At 36.4% G+C, this 15,721-nt stretch overlaps 1 protein-coding gene across 2 annotated transcripts; it reads left to right on the plus strand.

The window, feature by feature from the left end:
- The first annotated feature begins 3,732 nt into the window (after positions 1-3,732).
- On the plus strand, positions 3,733-10,219 carry LOC109173373 (homeobox-leucine zipper protein REVOLUTA-like). Of its 2 annotated transcripts, none has more exons than XM_019322608.1 (19): positions 3,733-5,021; positions 5,477-5,636; positions 5,988-6,070; positions 6,197-6,287; positions 6,406-6,501; positions 6,615-6,728; positions 6,806-6,889; positions 6,975-7,130; positions 7,215-7,289; positions 7,445-7,551; positions 7,706-7,880; positions 7,967-8,155; positions 8,374-8,454; positions 8,587-8,721; positions 8,828-9,159; positions 9,324-9,429; positions 9,512-9,661; positions 9,763-9,934; positions 9,967-10,219. In XM_019322608.1, exons 1-18 carry the CDS (start codon positions 4,792-4,794, stop codon positions 9,910-9,912), a joined length of 2,514 nt encoding a protein of 837 aa, XP_019178153.1. In that variant the 5' UTR covers positions 3,733-4,791; the 3' UTR covers positions 9,913-9,934; positions 9,967-10,219. The 2 variants fall into 2 exon arrangements, with proteins under 2 accessions (XP_019178153.1, XP_019178156.1); XM_019322611.1 differs by having other exon boundaries at positions 3,733-4,326; positions 4,413-5,021; positions 9,763-10,219.
- Positions 10,220-15,721: the final 5,502 nt, after the last annotated feature.

A 15,721-nucleotide genomic window follows, 5' to 3' on the forward strand; every position in this document is an offset into this window, starting at 1 on the left:
ACTTAACGGAAAAAACGGACATAAATGATGAATATAACCTTCATCCACACTTCTTATGTTTTTAGATTATATATATATATATATATATATATATATATATATATATATATATATATATATATATATATATATATATTGGTTCCTGTGAGAATAGGTCTTCCCGTGCGGTCAGTGCGGCATACACCATTAGGTATGCATAAATGCACCATACAGTGTTCGAGAATACACCAGAATGAAATGTTAAAAAGTGCACCACACAAAAAAAATACACCACACATAATGGTGTATTTTCGAACACTGTGTGGTGCATTTATGCATACCTAATAGTGTATACCGCACTGAACACACGGGAAGACCTGTTCTCACATGAACTTCACCCTATATATATATATATATATATATATATATATATATATATATATATAATAAGTCGGGTGGAATTCTAAGTGAGTTTTGTACATAGAATCCGAATCGAAACCGACCCACTATAAGTAATATATTTATTTTTGTCATTCACGAAATTCGAGTTGAAACATAATATGGTTGAAAAGTTTATTCAAAATATAATTATAAAAAAAAAAAAAGGAAAAAGGGGATTATCTTTTTAAGAATCCAAGGCCAAATTAGCATTATGGCTGGCAGTGGAGAAAGTGAGAGGGTTTGAGGCAGAAGACGGCACAAGATTTTGTTGCTGTGATTTGACCAAACCCATTGAAGTGTGCCGATAGACAATCTTGGGTCTCACATGTCATTTCATGCATTTTACAGGGACTAAATTATAAATTAAAGGGAAAAAAAATGTGGCAGAAGACGGCACAAGATTTTGTTGCTGTGATTTGACCAAACCCATTGAAGTGTGCCGATAGACAATCTTGGGTCTCACATGTCATTTCATGCATTTTACAGGGACTAAATTATAAATTAAAGGGAAAAAAAATCACATTTTGATCCCTAAATTATCCCGACTCATAAATTTAGTCTATGACATGAGCTCATACACGAGACTAGTATTGTTTGTGACGAGTATAATGTTAACGGGTGACAAACACTCTCTTTTAAATTTTAAGATAACTATATTTTGACATTTGGTATTATTGACTCTATTACAATGTAGTATCTGTCCCTACATACATATATGAAACGCAAAGAGTCAATGCCCAATTGGAGTTTGAATCTGTAACTTCCTATTTGGGAGAACCACAATTATGCCGTGGATCACAAGGTCTTTGGCCACTCATTTAATCATTCAATTGTTAAATAAATTAATAAATTTAGCCACTCATGATTCAACTCAGTGAATCTTGGGTGTTTAATTTTTTTTTTTTAATTTTTTTAAAGCACTCATTATTTTTTACATAATAGTTGGCAATTAAAGTTATTTAAGATTACCTATGTAATATGATTATCTTAACGTTATGTCATATTGTTTAGTTTATTGTTTAAGTTATAAGATTGCACTAGTACTTTTATATTACCTCGAAATTGATATAATGGTAATATCTTAGGTAATCTAGGTTTTATGATTTATAATTTATAATTTATTCAATATCTTCTCATAAAACTCTAGATATAATTAAATTTGATTTTTCAACTGGTCAAAAAATTAAATTTACAACTTATTTAACAATTAAATGATTAAAATTGTCAAGATGCACATAAACTTTCAAGAATTAAAATTTATGCCTATCAAAAATTGTCCTAAATTTTTTCACATAAACTCCATAAAATTTTCAGGTTTGTCTTCCTATATCTATATATATATATATATATATATATATATATATATATATATATAAGAGCGCTCATATGCGGCGGGGTCTTACGGTGCGGCGGTGCGGTCAAATTCCAGAATACACCAACAGTGTTAACAATATGCACCAACAATGTAATAAAAACACACCCCAATGAAATGTAATAAAACATCACAAAATACACCACAGACTCAAATAAACACATCATATAACTCACCACCCCCAATGGTGTATTTTCGAACAGTGTATGGTGTTTTTACTCACACCTAATGGTGTGTTTTTGGTAATGCAGGGCTCTGTTTACTCTGTTTTGTGTGGTGTATTTCCTAACGTTGATGGTGCATATTTGGTGAACTATTGGTGTTGCCGCACCGTAAGAAATAACCGCACCGTAAGACACTGCCGTACCTGAACCCGCCTCTATATATATATATGTATATATATATATATATATATATGTATATATATATATATATATATATATATATATACTCCTTCCATCCTTTTTTATATGCCGGACTCGGTTAATTAGACTTGACTAAAGTTATTTACAATTTAATTTTTCATAATATTAAATTTATAATTAGTATGTAAAATTTATATATTTAGAAACTGCATTAAAAATCTTATTAAATACAAAAAATTAAATTTAAAAATTATAAAAAATGTTAATAGAAATAAGCAAAAGAAAATAAAGTTGGTTGAATCAATAAGTGGTAGGAAAATACATTTACAAATAGAGATTTGTATTTTTTATATTTGCACTTTCCTCTTGCATCACATACCTTACATTTCTCTGTTTTTGTACAATTTAGGTGAACGTTTAAAAAAATGACTAAATTTACGGAGTATAATTTTAAAAATCTTAAGAAATCAAAAAGTGTGGTTTTAAAGAATTAATATTTACATTTTGGACAAAATAAATGGGAAATTCGAGTAAAAAAAATAAAAAATTGAACAGATTTTTTGTGCACACCGACATTTTGTCCTGGCTATTAAACTATTGAGTCGTTGTGATTTACATCTTCTCACATCAATCATTATTCTGTGGACCATGGTCCATACAAATTGTGTGGACCATATTTTGTCTACTGTAAAATAATGTATATTCAATACAAAAATAATGTACATTCAATACAAAAATATTATACATTGTATTCAGGGAATGTACATTATTTTTGTTCTGAGTGTACATTATATTGTATAATGTACATTCAGTACAAAAATAATGTACATTTAGTATATTAAAAATTACTTTTTGTTATGATACACATAACATTGTGTGGACTATAGTCCACACAATAATTTACCTTTCAGTCGTTATATTATAGACCGCGGTGCATGTGCACCGCGGTAAAAAACGGCGCCGTTTCTTTAAGTAAAGAAACGGCCCGCCGTTAGAGTTAACGGAGTCCGCCTGTTTGATGTATTAAACACCAACTGACACTATAGTATATCTAAACCGACACTGCAGTTATATCAAAATGATACTGTAGTTATAGTGAAATGAAACTGCAGTGTATATAAAATGAAACTGAATAACATTTCACATATTTGAGTGTATATTGTACAATGAAGCTGTAATTATATCAAAATGATCATGTAGTTGTGTTTTAATGAAACTATAATGTATATAAAATAAAATTAAATAACATTTTCACATATTTGAGTCTATAATATCGAATGAAACTATAGTTATATCGAAATGAAATTGTAGTTGTGTTGAACTGAAACTGCAGTGTATACAAAATGACACTGAAAAATAGAGTTACTTTTTGCAAAAGGGCACGAAACGGCGGAAACAACACTGTTTATTTTCATTTAAAAAAAAAGACAGCGCGGTGCATAATGTAATTTGTCTTTACCTTTTTCACATACTCTGTCGGGTCGGATTGTGGGGAACTTTGGAGTTAGGATTCAGGAGAAGAAAAAAAAAAAAAAAAGAGAAAAGAAAAGCCGTGAACAGCGCACCAGCACAGAACAAACAGCAGCATAAAAACACTGCCATTTTCGATTTGTGTAAGCTTTAAGCTTTCTCTCTTTCTCCCTCTCTCGCTCCACTGCACATTAGGCTCACTTTCTCTCTAGAGCTCAGTGTTATTTGATTGAGATGTCTGTGAGAGTTCATGCAAAGACAGATCCTTTGGGAGGGCTAATAATCTAATGCCTTGACCTTTCTTTTCTCTGCTCTCCACTTCTTCTCCGCCTGCTTAGAGAAAGGGAGAGAGGAACCTTTCTTCTTTGGGGGGAGGGGGGCGAATTGTTTTCGTGAATTTAGGCCCTTTCCAGCTATCAATTTGTCTTGATGTAAATATCACCAAAAAGGGCTGTTTAAATTTGTCGTGTGTGTTTTTGCTCATCACTTTTTGGGGGTGTGATGTTTTCGTGAACCCAGCCACGCTCGAATTCCCGTAGTTTCAGGTGCCTTTCTCTCAACGTGTCATTTGCCACGCAACCAGACCGGTCTTTTGTGTGCCAAACGTGAGGTGGTTTCGTTGTTTTTCAAGAAAATTTGGCGGTTTTATGGAGGTTTGGTGAGGTAAAAATTCAAGCTTTTTGGTGAAACAACAAAATTGTGGGTTTCTTTTCTCTAACACGAGTTGTTTACAGCTACTTTATTAATGGTTTAGTGATTTTTCATGTGTAATTTGGCCTATATAGGGAGATGGATAATTGCTAGAATAGCTTTAGTTGAGCAGTTTTGGCTGTACCTTCATTTGTAAGGGAAGCGTGAACTGTGTTTGTGAGCCTTCTGAAAAAAGGGAAAAGAGAAAGGATAAAAGACCCAAAAGGGCAGTCAAGAATCTTCTGTTTCAATCAAGATCGATAATTTCATTGCTGAGATCACTAGAAAGGAATAAAGAAAATTACCCAGAAAAAAAAAAGCTTGGGTTCAGAGAATCTTAGTTCTGTGAGTGAATATATATAAAAGCTGCTTACACAGTTGCAGGGCATATCTCTGTGGGCTAGTTTTCAAAAGAGGGGTGTTTGAAAATCTGTGGGGTTTTTGTGTTGTGTGGTGTGAGGGAGAGGGGAAATAATGGCTATGGTAGTACACCAGCATAGGGAGAGTAGCAGTGGGAGCATTCACAAGCACCTTGATGCCGGAAAGTATGTCCGCTACACGGCGGAGCAGGTGGAGGCTCTGGAGAGAGTCTATGCTGAGTGTCCTAAGCCGAGTTCCTTGCGCCGGCAACAGCTGATCCGGGAATGCCCCATTTTGTCCAACATTGAGCCCAAACAGATCAAGGTTTGGTTTCAGAACAGGAGGTGAGCTCAAGATTTTTATGTTGTTTGTTTTCCATGTTTTGTTATTGTCAGGGGCAACTTTATTTCCTTATACTTGCATAGCAGTTACAACTTACAAGTACCTTTCGAGTTAGCTAAACTATAGCTAGTAGTGAAGGTGCAATTGTATTTCCTTATATTTGCATAGCAGTTAGCACTACGTTTCGATGGCAGGATGCTAGAGCCGCCCAAGAGTTGTGTTATTGTTGGGGGTTTTTGAGCTTATCTTGGCAACTTTGGTTGCCAAATTCATGATTAGCATGTGTTTAAAGCAACTGAGAACCAAAAGGGACTATTTTTATTGTCTTGTTGAATTGATTGCTGCTTTAAAACTAAACTAATTGGAGATTCAAGTATTTCAAGTACAGTTGCACCAATTAGCTTTATGGTTTGGTAGAGCGGGTTGTAGAGTTCATGTGTGTTCATTGCTGCTGCAGATGTCGGGAGAAGCAACGGAAAGAGTCTTCTCGCCTTCAAACTGTGAACAGAAAGTTGTCTGCAATGAACAAACTGTTAATGGAGGAAAATGACCGCCTGCAGAAACAGGTGTCTCAGCTAGTGTGTGAGAATGGCTTTATGCGGCAGCAATTGAGAACCGTATGTTCGCCTTCCTGCTTGAAAATAATTACAGAGTAATTGATCATAATCTCATATATTTTCGTAGTTTTCCATGCATCTGATGCTAAGAGCCTAAGAGGTTGATTTCTTTATAATCTCGAGTACTCTTTATTAGTAATAATGTGCCAGACTTTTGGAGGGATAATGTGGTAGGTTCTTGAATGCTAAGTGCCGCTGGACTGGGCACAAGGGTGATGCTATTAATCTCCAGTTTATTTATTATGTGCCCCGGACAAGGGCTGAAACGCTTTTTCTTTTAAATTGTATTTCCCATAGTCTAAAGTTCGTATTTTTCTCTTGTTGATAGTCGCCCTCGCTCAATTTTTGCAGGCGCCAACAACTACTGATGCAAGTTGTGAATCGGCGGTAACCACCCCTCATCATTCTCTAAGGGATGCTAGTAATCCTGCTGGGTAATAATGCCGTTCCCCTAGATTAGACTGCTTTTCATGCCTTGTAGTGAATGTATTACAATTTACGAGATTGGTGCAGTATTTAGTTCTGATTCTGCTTTTATTTTATGTTTATGCGTTTTGCAGACTTCTTTCAATTGCAGAAGAAACCTTGGCAGAGTTCCTTTCAAAGGCTATGGGAACTGCTATTGATTGGATCCAAATGCCTGGGATGAAGGTTAGACTGGCTGATATAATATAAATGGTTTTTTTTTTCTTGGGTCGTTAATGATAAATGCCTCAATAATTCTTCGAGACTGAGATTTTACATGACGAGATTTGAATTATATTGTTAGCCTGGTCCGGATTCGGTTGGGATCTTTGCCATTTCACATAGTTGCAGTAGAGTGGCTGCACGAGCATGTGGTCTTGTTAGCTTAGAGCCTACCAAGGTAAGCTTTGAATCCTAATATGCTATCGGGAATTCATCATGGTTGCACCATTTCAAGTGGCACGTATTAAAACGGTTGGAAGTTGACACATATTTTCTCAATCATTACTATAGATTATTGAGATCCTCAAAGATCGTCCATCTTGGTTCCGTGATTGTCGGAGCCTTGAAGTTTTTACAATGTTTCCTGCTGGAAATGGAGGTACAATTGAGCTTATATACACACAGGTGAGACTTCCTAATTGTACGGATTTTTATGGAAATCGTTTTGGTAGACAAAGTAGTGATTCCAAATATGTTTCCAGATTTATGCTCCCACGACATTGGCTCCAGCACGGGATTTTTGGACACTGAGATATACAACCACTTTGGAGAATGGTAGCCTCGTGGTATGCATGGTCTACTAGCATGCTGTTTCAACCTATATCTTTTGCTATGCGGGTGCAATATTTAATCCTGACCATTGATTTTTAGGTCTGTGAAAGGTCGCTTTCGGGTACTGGGGCGGGCCCTAATGCATCTGCTGCTTCTCAGTTTGTGAGAGCTGAAATGCTTCCATCTGGATATCTCATCCGACCTTGTGAGGGTGGAGGATCGATAATACATATCGTTGACCACCTTAACCTTGAGGTGAGATGTACATCCGGTGTACTGTTATTCTTTATTCTATTGACAGGAACAAGTCATTGAAATAACTGAACCGTGATTGTTCAGGCATGGAGTGTGCCGGAGGTTTTACGCCCGCTTTACGAGTCATCGAAAGTTATTGCACAGAAAATGACCATCGCAGTAAGTAGACTGCTTGCTCTCTAGCAACTCTAGAGTTTGCTGATTTGCTAAAACTTTACAGTATTTTTATATGTAACTTTTGTCTAGAAAGTTACAGTGCAACTTTATCATTGTTTCCTGTTCTTTTCGTTTTTATTTATATTTTGTGTTTCAAGGCACTGCGATACATCAGACAAATAGCTCAGGAAACTAGCGGTGAGGTGGTTTATAGTCTGGGCAGGCAACCAGCTGTGCTCCGAACATTTAGCCAGAGATTAAACAGGTAATGACTATATCTGCGGAGCTCGTTTTCTTTGGTTTTTGACTTTTTGATAGTTATTACGTGATAAAACGACTGTTAAAACATGCTGCCCATGTGCTACATAATCATGAACTTCTGCAAGCATTGTTATTTTGCTTTTTATCTTTTTTGGCAGAGGCTTCAATGATGCTATCAATGGGTTCAATGACGATGGCTGGTCAGTATTGAGCGGTGACGGTGCTGAAGATGTTACAGTTGCCATTAATTCAACCAAGAACTTGGGCACCACTTCGAATACACTTCCGTTGCTCGGAGGCATTCTGTGTGCAAAGGCGTCTATGCTACTCCAGGCAAATAACGAACGGATTACTTACACTTTTAAATGTTTATCGCCCCACTTTTCAAATGTTGAGTTTGTTGTTTTGATTGCTTCCAGAATGTCCCTCCTGCTGTGCTGGTTCGTTTCCTAAGGGAGCATCGTTCTGAGTGGGCAGACTTTAACGTTGATGCCTATTCTGCTACTGCTTTGAAAACTAACTCATGTGCATATCCCGGAATGAGGCCAACAAGATTCACCGGAAGCCAGATTATTATGCCACTTGGTCACACAATTGAACATGAAGAGGTATACTTACAGACTCGGCTATACATTCTTGTAGGCAGAGGAATCACCGTTTTCTCTGCATAATGTGTTTCTCTGTTTTCCCTCGTGCCTTCAACAATAAACTGTTTTCAAGAAAGCGAGATTTATTGATATCTATAATCTTTCACAAAATATGGAGTAGAATCTAAGTACCTTTTTCCTGGTTTTTGTTTTCTTTGTCTAACTTATCTTGGATCCAGATGCTTGAAGTCATCAGACTTGAAGGGCACTCTCTCGGCCATGAAAATGCTTTTATTTCAGGAGACATTCATCTGCTGCAGGTGACTACATCTGTGGATGATTACATACATACATACATACATACATACATATATACACACACACACACACACACACACACTGATGAAAATAGAACTTGAAATATTCAGTTAAACTTTACTGTCACTTTACAGATGTGCAGGGGAATTGATGAGAGTGCAGTGGGGGCTTGCGCTGAACTTGTTTTTGCTCCAATTGATGAAATGTTTCCCGATGATGCACCACTGCTGCCATCTGGTTTTCGCATCATCCCATTAGACTCTATATCAGTTGAGTGCGATAATTCACAGTATTGAGCTGTGACGATGCCATATCCATTCATCTGTTAGTCTTGTGTGTCAAATTTGCCGCTATGCTTATACTTGTATTATTCAGAATGATGCACAGGATACATTGAATGCTCAAAGAACGTTGGATTTAACATCAAGTCTTGAAGTCGGTCCAGCAACAAATACTGCTCAGAATGCCTCCTCGTCATGTGCTGCACGATCACTGTTGACAATCGCTTTCCAATTCCCATACGAGGACAATCTGCAGGAAAATGTAGCTACAATGGCTCGCCAATATGTCCGCAGTGTGATTTCATCTGTTCAAAGAGTTGCAATGGCAATATCTCCGACAGGATTTGGTCCTACTCTTGGACCAAAGGTGTCACCTGGCTCCCCAGAAGCTCTAACACTGGCTCAGTGGATCAACCAGAGCTATAGGTAACATCTGCAACTATGACCATATTTGGCATGCAAGGACAAACTTTAACACCTGTCGGTTTCTTCATCATCTCAATTAGTGACTGCAAACCATTTCCTTCTGTAAAGTGCTTGTTTGATTGCTAAAACTTGATCTTTCGAACAAATTTTGACTTGATTCACAGTTATCACATGGGAGCACAATTGCTAGGAACTGATTCTGTGGGCGCTGAATCAGTGTTGAAAAATCTCTGGCATCACCATGATGCCATCTTGTGCTGCTCCATAAAGGTATGCTCTCTCTCTCTCTCTCTCTCTCAGCTTCTAGGGCTCTGCCTTGTTGAGTAATAAACTCGTATGGTGGTTTTTGCAGTCGCTGCCGGTTTTCATCTTTGCAAACAAGGCTGGGCTGGACATGCTCGAAACAACTTTACTCGCTCTACAGGATATCACATTGGATAAAATCTTTGACGAATCAGGGCGCAAGGCACTATTTGCTGAACTCGCAAAGATCATGCAACAGGTACTTTAAATCCCCCATCACCATTCTTTGTAACAATTTATAGACTCTTCTTACCTTTCATTAAACTCAACTGTCCGTCTATCTGTCTTGCTCAACCCCAGGGTTTTGCTTACTTGCCTGGCGGACTCTGCATGTCAGCCATGGGACGCCACATTTCATATGAACAAGCCATAGCATGGAAAGTCCTTGCAGACGACGAAAGCACTGTCCACTGCCTGGCTTTCTCTTTTATAAACTGGTCGTTCGTTTAAATTCTTCTGTCGTTGTCAATGCGCTCATATGCCTCCCCTTTTTCCTCAATGATCAATTGGAAGCCGTAAAAGCGCTGAAGATGTTGATGAACAACCAAGGAGGGAAAAGTTTTGTTGCATTCCAAACCCAGTGAGGTCCTGCATTAGTGAGTGGTTTAATTTGTTAGATTGGGTGTGTGGTGCTGAGTTTTTGTTTCTCCATTGTAAAGTCTGCTAGCATAGATCTCTTTATTTATTCAAATCGCATTCTTTAATCTTGTAACTGCTACTTGAATTCTGCTGCTTATTAGAACTAGTCTTCGCAAAATGTGCATCAGTTTAGGTTTAAACGTAAGAAATGTTGGAGACTTTAGCGAAGAGAAAACATGTAGTAACAGATGGAATTACGGAAAACAGTGACGTAAGCGACGTCGCCGGTGGTTGCGAACTGGCATGACGAGAGGGCAATGGCGGCTAAGACGAACGAAAAACGCATGGAGAGATCGACATTTGTGCCGCCGCAGTGGCAGCGCTTCCAAATCGCGGCTCGCGTTCATTCCTATGAATTGCGCAACCGCTTCGCTAGTCCATGTCCGATTCTCTACCAGTTTGCGATCTACATACAGTATGGTGGCTTAATAGGGAGATGAGTGATGAACTGATGACTGATGGTAATACATTAATGAAAATAGTCAAAGGAATACTTAAAATTCAATTTTTTTTTTTTTTTTTTTTTTTTTTTGGTATGACAAGCCTCCAAGAGGCCTTAAGTTATACGTTGTCTAGCGACCCGCAAACCATTCGATGAAGGAAACCCGCTAAACCATCCGACGAGAGTCGTTATGCTGTGGACTCGTGCCCAGCGTGCATCATGGGCACGGTAACGGTGCCGTCAGGCACCGTTTTTTTTTTTTTTTTTTTAAATTTCAGACCGCTTCGTTATAGGAGCATATATTCACAGCTTTGTGTTCATAATTTCATAACTGTACATTCATAATTCCATAACTGTACATTCATAATTTCGTAACTGTACATTCATAATTCAATAACTGTAAATTCGTAATTTTCGAAGCTCTATGTTCATAATTGTAAGTTCATAATGTCAGAGTTCGGTGTTCATAATTTCATAACTGTACATTCATAATTCCATAACTGTACATTCATAATTCCATAACTGTACATTCATAATTCCATACTGTATATTCATAATTCCATACCGAACATTCATAATTTTCGAAGCTCTATGTTCATAATTGTAAGTTCATAATTCCATAACTGTACATTCATAATTCTATAACTGTTCATTCATAATGTCATAACTGTACATTCATAATTTCATACCGAATACACTGTTAACGTCGTTAACGACCTTTTGAACAATAATTTTTTTTTTTTTTTTTTAGTTAGAAGAGCGTCGTTTTCAGGGAAAACGACGCCGTTTTAGAGTCGTGCGCATAGCATAATTTGCCATCTGACGATGTACCAAAAATGGTTGTACCCCATTCCGCACTTTGGCCCAAGCCCCAAATTAGTCAGGAAGTTCACGCAACTATTAACTTCCCTCAAAGTATGAGAGATGTTGGTGATCCCACACTCAGCAATCAGGCTTCTGCAGTCCGCAATCAACGTGGAACACCTCTGCCTTAGCTCATGCTTCTTACAAATTGCCTCCCTCTTACGACTATAATCTTTGATCAGCTTTAGACCCTATTACCACCCCCCCCCCCCTAACTTAGCAAAAAAATTGTCTATTTTCCCGATCTTCACAGTGAACCCCTTCACCCAATTCCCAAGATGATCACAGATGAGGCCCCCGCGCTCACGAGCCCCATGCTAGATTTCCAGGCCCATTTGTGTTCAACTTGAGTGATCCCTCCTCCGGTGGCTTCCAAGCAATCCACTATAAACTGTCAAAGTTATGATCCCCACCTCTCTTGCCAAGTTCACCACTTTCTTCACGACAACACCTTTCAATCCCCCTCAAAAACTCCGCTATTCTGCCCCTTCCACAGCTCCCACATAACAAGAGAAAAGCTAGTGCTCTAAGCCATGCCTCCAACGTACCAATCATACAAACACAATTCTGCTTGACCCACTAGCTATGCTGGACGTGGGTGTCAACACTAAAACCCTCTAAGCTGAACATCTTTCTCCAGCAGTCTCTCACAAGTGGGAGAGCGACTCCATTTTGTTGGAAATTTATATAGTAATGGAGATTAATGTTTCAGATGAACTACCATGAAAGCTTAAATAATATTTAGAGTTGTGGAGCTGTAAATATTATTTTAGTTTGGTAATTAAAATACTGGGAGAAATTTATATAGCTATATGCTTGTGATATATAGCTATATGCTTGTGATATATAGCTATATGCTTGAGAGTATTAATATGCTTGTGAGTATATAACTATAGGCTTGTGATATATAGCTAATATGCTTGAGAGTTATAGCTAATATGCTTGAGAGTATTAATGCATGTTTGGATATTTTTATGCGTAAGGTTTTATGCATTTTGAAGCTATATGCTTCAAAGTTACACTTAACATGCTTGTTATATGTAGCTGTATGCTTGAGATTATTGAACTACATATATGTATATTATTTATATTTATCCTTTGCATGGTTTCATGCGTAAGGAATATATAAATATATATATGTATATAATTTTGCATACAGTTACTGACTCAAAATAAATTTAATAATTTCTCCAGTAATAGATATATCATTCAGGATATATCTTGTCTTATGGAAGTTGAGTTTTAAATTACAGCAACTTCCATGTAACTTCTCCAAACAGATATATTTTACATCTATGAATACTTGGAGAGACATCTGAAGAAGACAGAGAAAAAAAGGAAAACAGGCAATTGATGGAGGCAATCAACTTGCAGGACACCATGATATTTCACAGGCTTACAATTCTACAAGAAATTCTCAAACAGAGCAACTTGAGAGTTTTATTCATCTTCTTGTATCCCATAAGATTAAATCTTGAACCTTGTTGCTTTTATAGAGGGAGATTTAAAGCTTATAGAAAAGTGATTACACGCCTGAAGATATCAAATGATCCAGTTTTTGTTCCCTGATGTATTCTGTAATTTTTTGTTGTATCTCAAATGTATTACAGATTACAAGACCTTTTTCCAACAATCTATAAGCTTTAAAGTTTCTAAATCTGTGATCATGGTCTTGTCTTGAAAGTTTTGAAGACAAGATGCCAGGCGTGAAAGAACAGTTTCCAATCGCGGAAATATTTCGGAATGAGAATTTTGAATTTGGTGGTAAGGATGACAGAAATCACTTTCTATTGTACAAGAAGGTTTTTCCTGCGATATTTGCATGTTATTCATGGCATGCTGTGTACATGTGGATTAAATGCATGTTGTGTAGTTTTTGTTTTCATCTTCACTTAAAATCATAGGGCATCAAGTGATGCCAAGATGATTAGTGAGATGTGTAAAATGATTTTATTTAAATAAATTATTTTGTTAGCCATGATTAATTGGCATGAGAAGATGTGTACTTCCCTAGAGTGGGTGTGTGGTTTTAGCGTATCAAAGGCCGGAAGTGATGACCATTAAAGCAGATACAAGTTACAGGATGAGATCGGTACAATACTTTTTATTTGTTTCGGCCTCGACATGAATATTGTAAGTTTTATTTTATTTATTGGCTAAGTTCTGGATTATGTCTAGAAGATTTGCAAAATCTGTTGAGTTTTGCAAAGCCTGTTAAATACAAGGATATGTTTATGCATGTGTATAAATATTTTTATAGTGAGACTTTGTTTCAGTTGCATGCATAGTATACAAGATACATATATAATATGTTGGATCTTAAGGTGCTATAATTTTACCAAATTTGGATTAATTTGGTGTTATCAATTTCTTGCTTTCCTATGCATGGTTACAATGTTTAATGATTGTAAGTTGGAAATAATTTCAATCTCATGCATGGAATTATTGATTATTTTAGCACACAGATAATTTTATCCTTGTGAAAGTGTGAAATATTATGTTATATATATTTCTGATTAAGGCAGGAAACCTTTGAAATATTTGTTATATTTCTGATAAAGGCAAAAAGCTCAGGAAATATTCGGTTATATTTCTTATAAAGGCATACATAAACTTTTATGCATGAAGTATGCATAATGAAATTCATAAAAATTTATGACTGTATTTAACACACAGTTTCTCATATTGAGAATGTGTTAAAATTTTTAAAGCCAACAAGTTTACTAGTTTGTCTAGTATGGCTGGTAATTAGTAGTGAAAAGAAAGTTTAAATTTAAATCATGGATTATGATTTAAGATGTCATGATTCTTCAGTTTAGAAGAAACATGAAAAGTTAAAAGCTCAAAATCAAAATGGTTTATTCTCCAACGTTGATGTTCTCTGAATGGAGGAGGTTTATTCTCCAAAGTTGATGATGTCTCAAATGGAGGAGGTTGAATTTTTATTTTAAGGAGTCCTCACTGCTAATAAGTTCAACATGATGATTGAAATTCTTGGTTGTAGAATTTGCAGGATATAAATATTTATTGACTAGGAACCTATTAAGTGGGTTCCGGTATAATCAATTGAATATTTTATTTCACCAGTTCATTAATAGAATATTAAAATTCTATCTATCATCATGTTCAGTTGGCTAAGTGGATGGGATCGAAAGGAATTTTGATATACTTGAATAAAACCATTAATTATGGTTTAGTATATTTAATAGAAAATTCCATCCTGGAAAGATATTCTAATGTCAGTTGAATGTCTAATCATGAAACTTGTTCCTCATTTAGCATATGGATATTTCTGCTTGGAGGAGGTGTTGTTTTATGAGTTTATAAAAAGAAAAGTTGCATTTCAGATTCAACTATGGCATTTGAATTTATTGCATTGGTTTAGGCATGCAAGAAGTTGATTGGCTAAGGAATTTGATTATTTAGATTCCGGTTTGGCCAAAACCGATGTCACCAGTTTTAGTACATTGTGACAGCGCTACTACACTGGCTAAAGCATATAACAATAAGTTATAATGGCAAGTGAAGACATATAGGCTTGTTACATAGCTATGTGCGGGAGCTCCTAAGTTATGGTGTTGTAGCACTGGACTTGGTACAGTCCCGGTTTTAACGGATCCGTTTGCAAGAGTCTTTGCAAGGGACATGGTTTTAAAGAAATCGGAAGGGATATGAAAAGCCTAGTTATTTAATTGCAAGTGAAGGAAAGCTCAACTCACGTCTAAGTTATTACATTAGACCTTGAGTTCAATGTAGATGAGTACTTCATTTTGTGATTTGCAAGCATCAAAAGTTTAATTAAATAGTATCCAAAGAAAAGGTGATGCTTGGTTCTGCATTGTTGTAGGGATGAGTTTTTACTCTTAACTGATCTTTTGAAAAAATGCAAGATGCAGTGCATGAGATAAAAGATTAGCCTCTGTGAGCATGAAGTGTGGCCGCTTCAAACAAGTTTGGGCTTTACTTGGTACGTGCTCATTAATGGATACGGACACATGGCCATAATAGTGTCAAGTTACAGTGAGTTGTAATGACTGTAAAACTTGTGTGTGTTATATCTACGTTTCTTCAAAGAGACTGCGTGATTCAAGGTTCGTCCATCACTGCAATCCGAATTAATGTAACGCATATAATACTATGTGAAGGTTCAATCTCTAAGACGCTTTCATTTATGCATAAGTTTTGGATTTATCTTGGTACAATGTTAATTTTTACTATATAAACGGAGGAGGAATGTTGGAAATTTATATAGTAATGGAGATTAATGTTTCAGATGAACTACCATGAAAGCTTAAATAATATTTGGAGTTGTGG

Source organism: Ipomoea nil, unplaced genomic scaffold (assembly GCF_001879475.1).
Source record: "Ipomoea nil cultivar Tokyo-kokei standard unplaced genomic scaffold, Asagao_1.1 scaffold0146, whole genome shotgun sequence".
NCBI classification, from domain to species: Eukaryota; Viridiplantae; Streptophyta; class Magnoliopsida; order Solanales; family Convolvulaceae; genus Ipomoea; species Ipomoea nil.

Excerpts from the sequence above, each read along its gene's own strand:
- LOC109173373 (XM_019322608.1), top strand. The coding sequence starts at position 4,792 with ATGGCTATGGTAGTACACCAGCATAGGGAGAGTAGCAGTGGGAGCATT. Across the intron at positions 6,288-6,405 it reads TCCAAATGCCTGGGATGAAG|CCTGGTCCGGATTCGGTTGG; the intron begins GTTAGACTGGCT and ends TTATATTGTTAG. Across the intron at positions 6,890-6,974 it reads TGGAGAATGGTAGCCTCGTG|GTCTGTGAAAGGTCGCTTTC; the intron begins GTATGCATGGTC and ends ATTGATTTTTAG.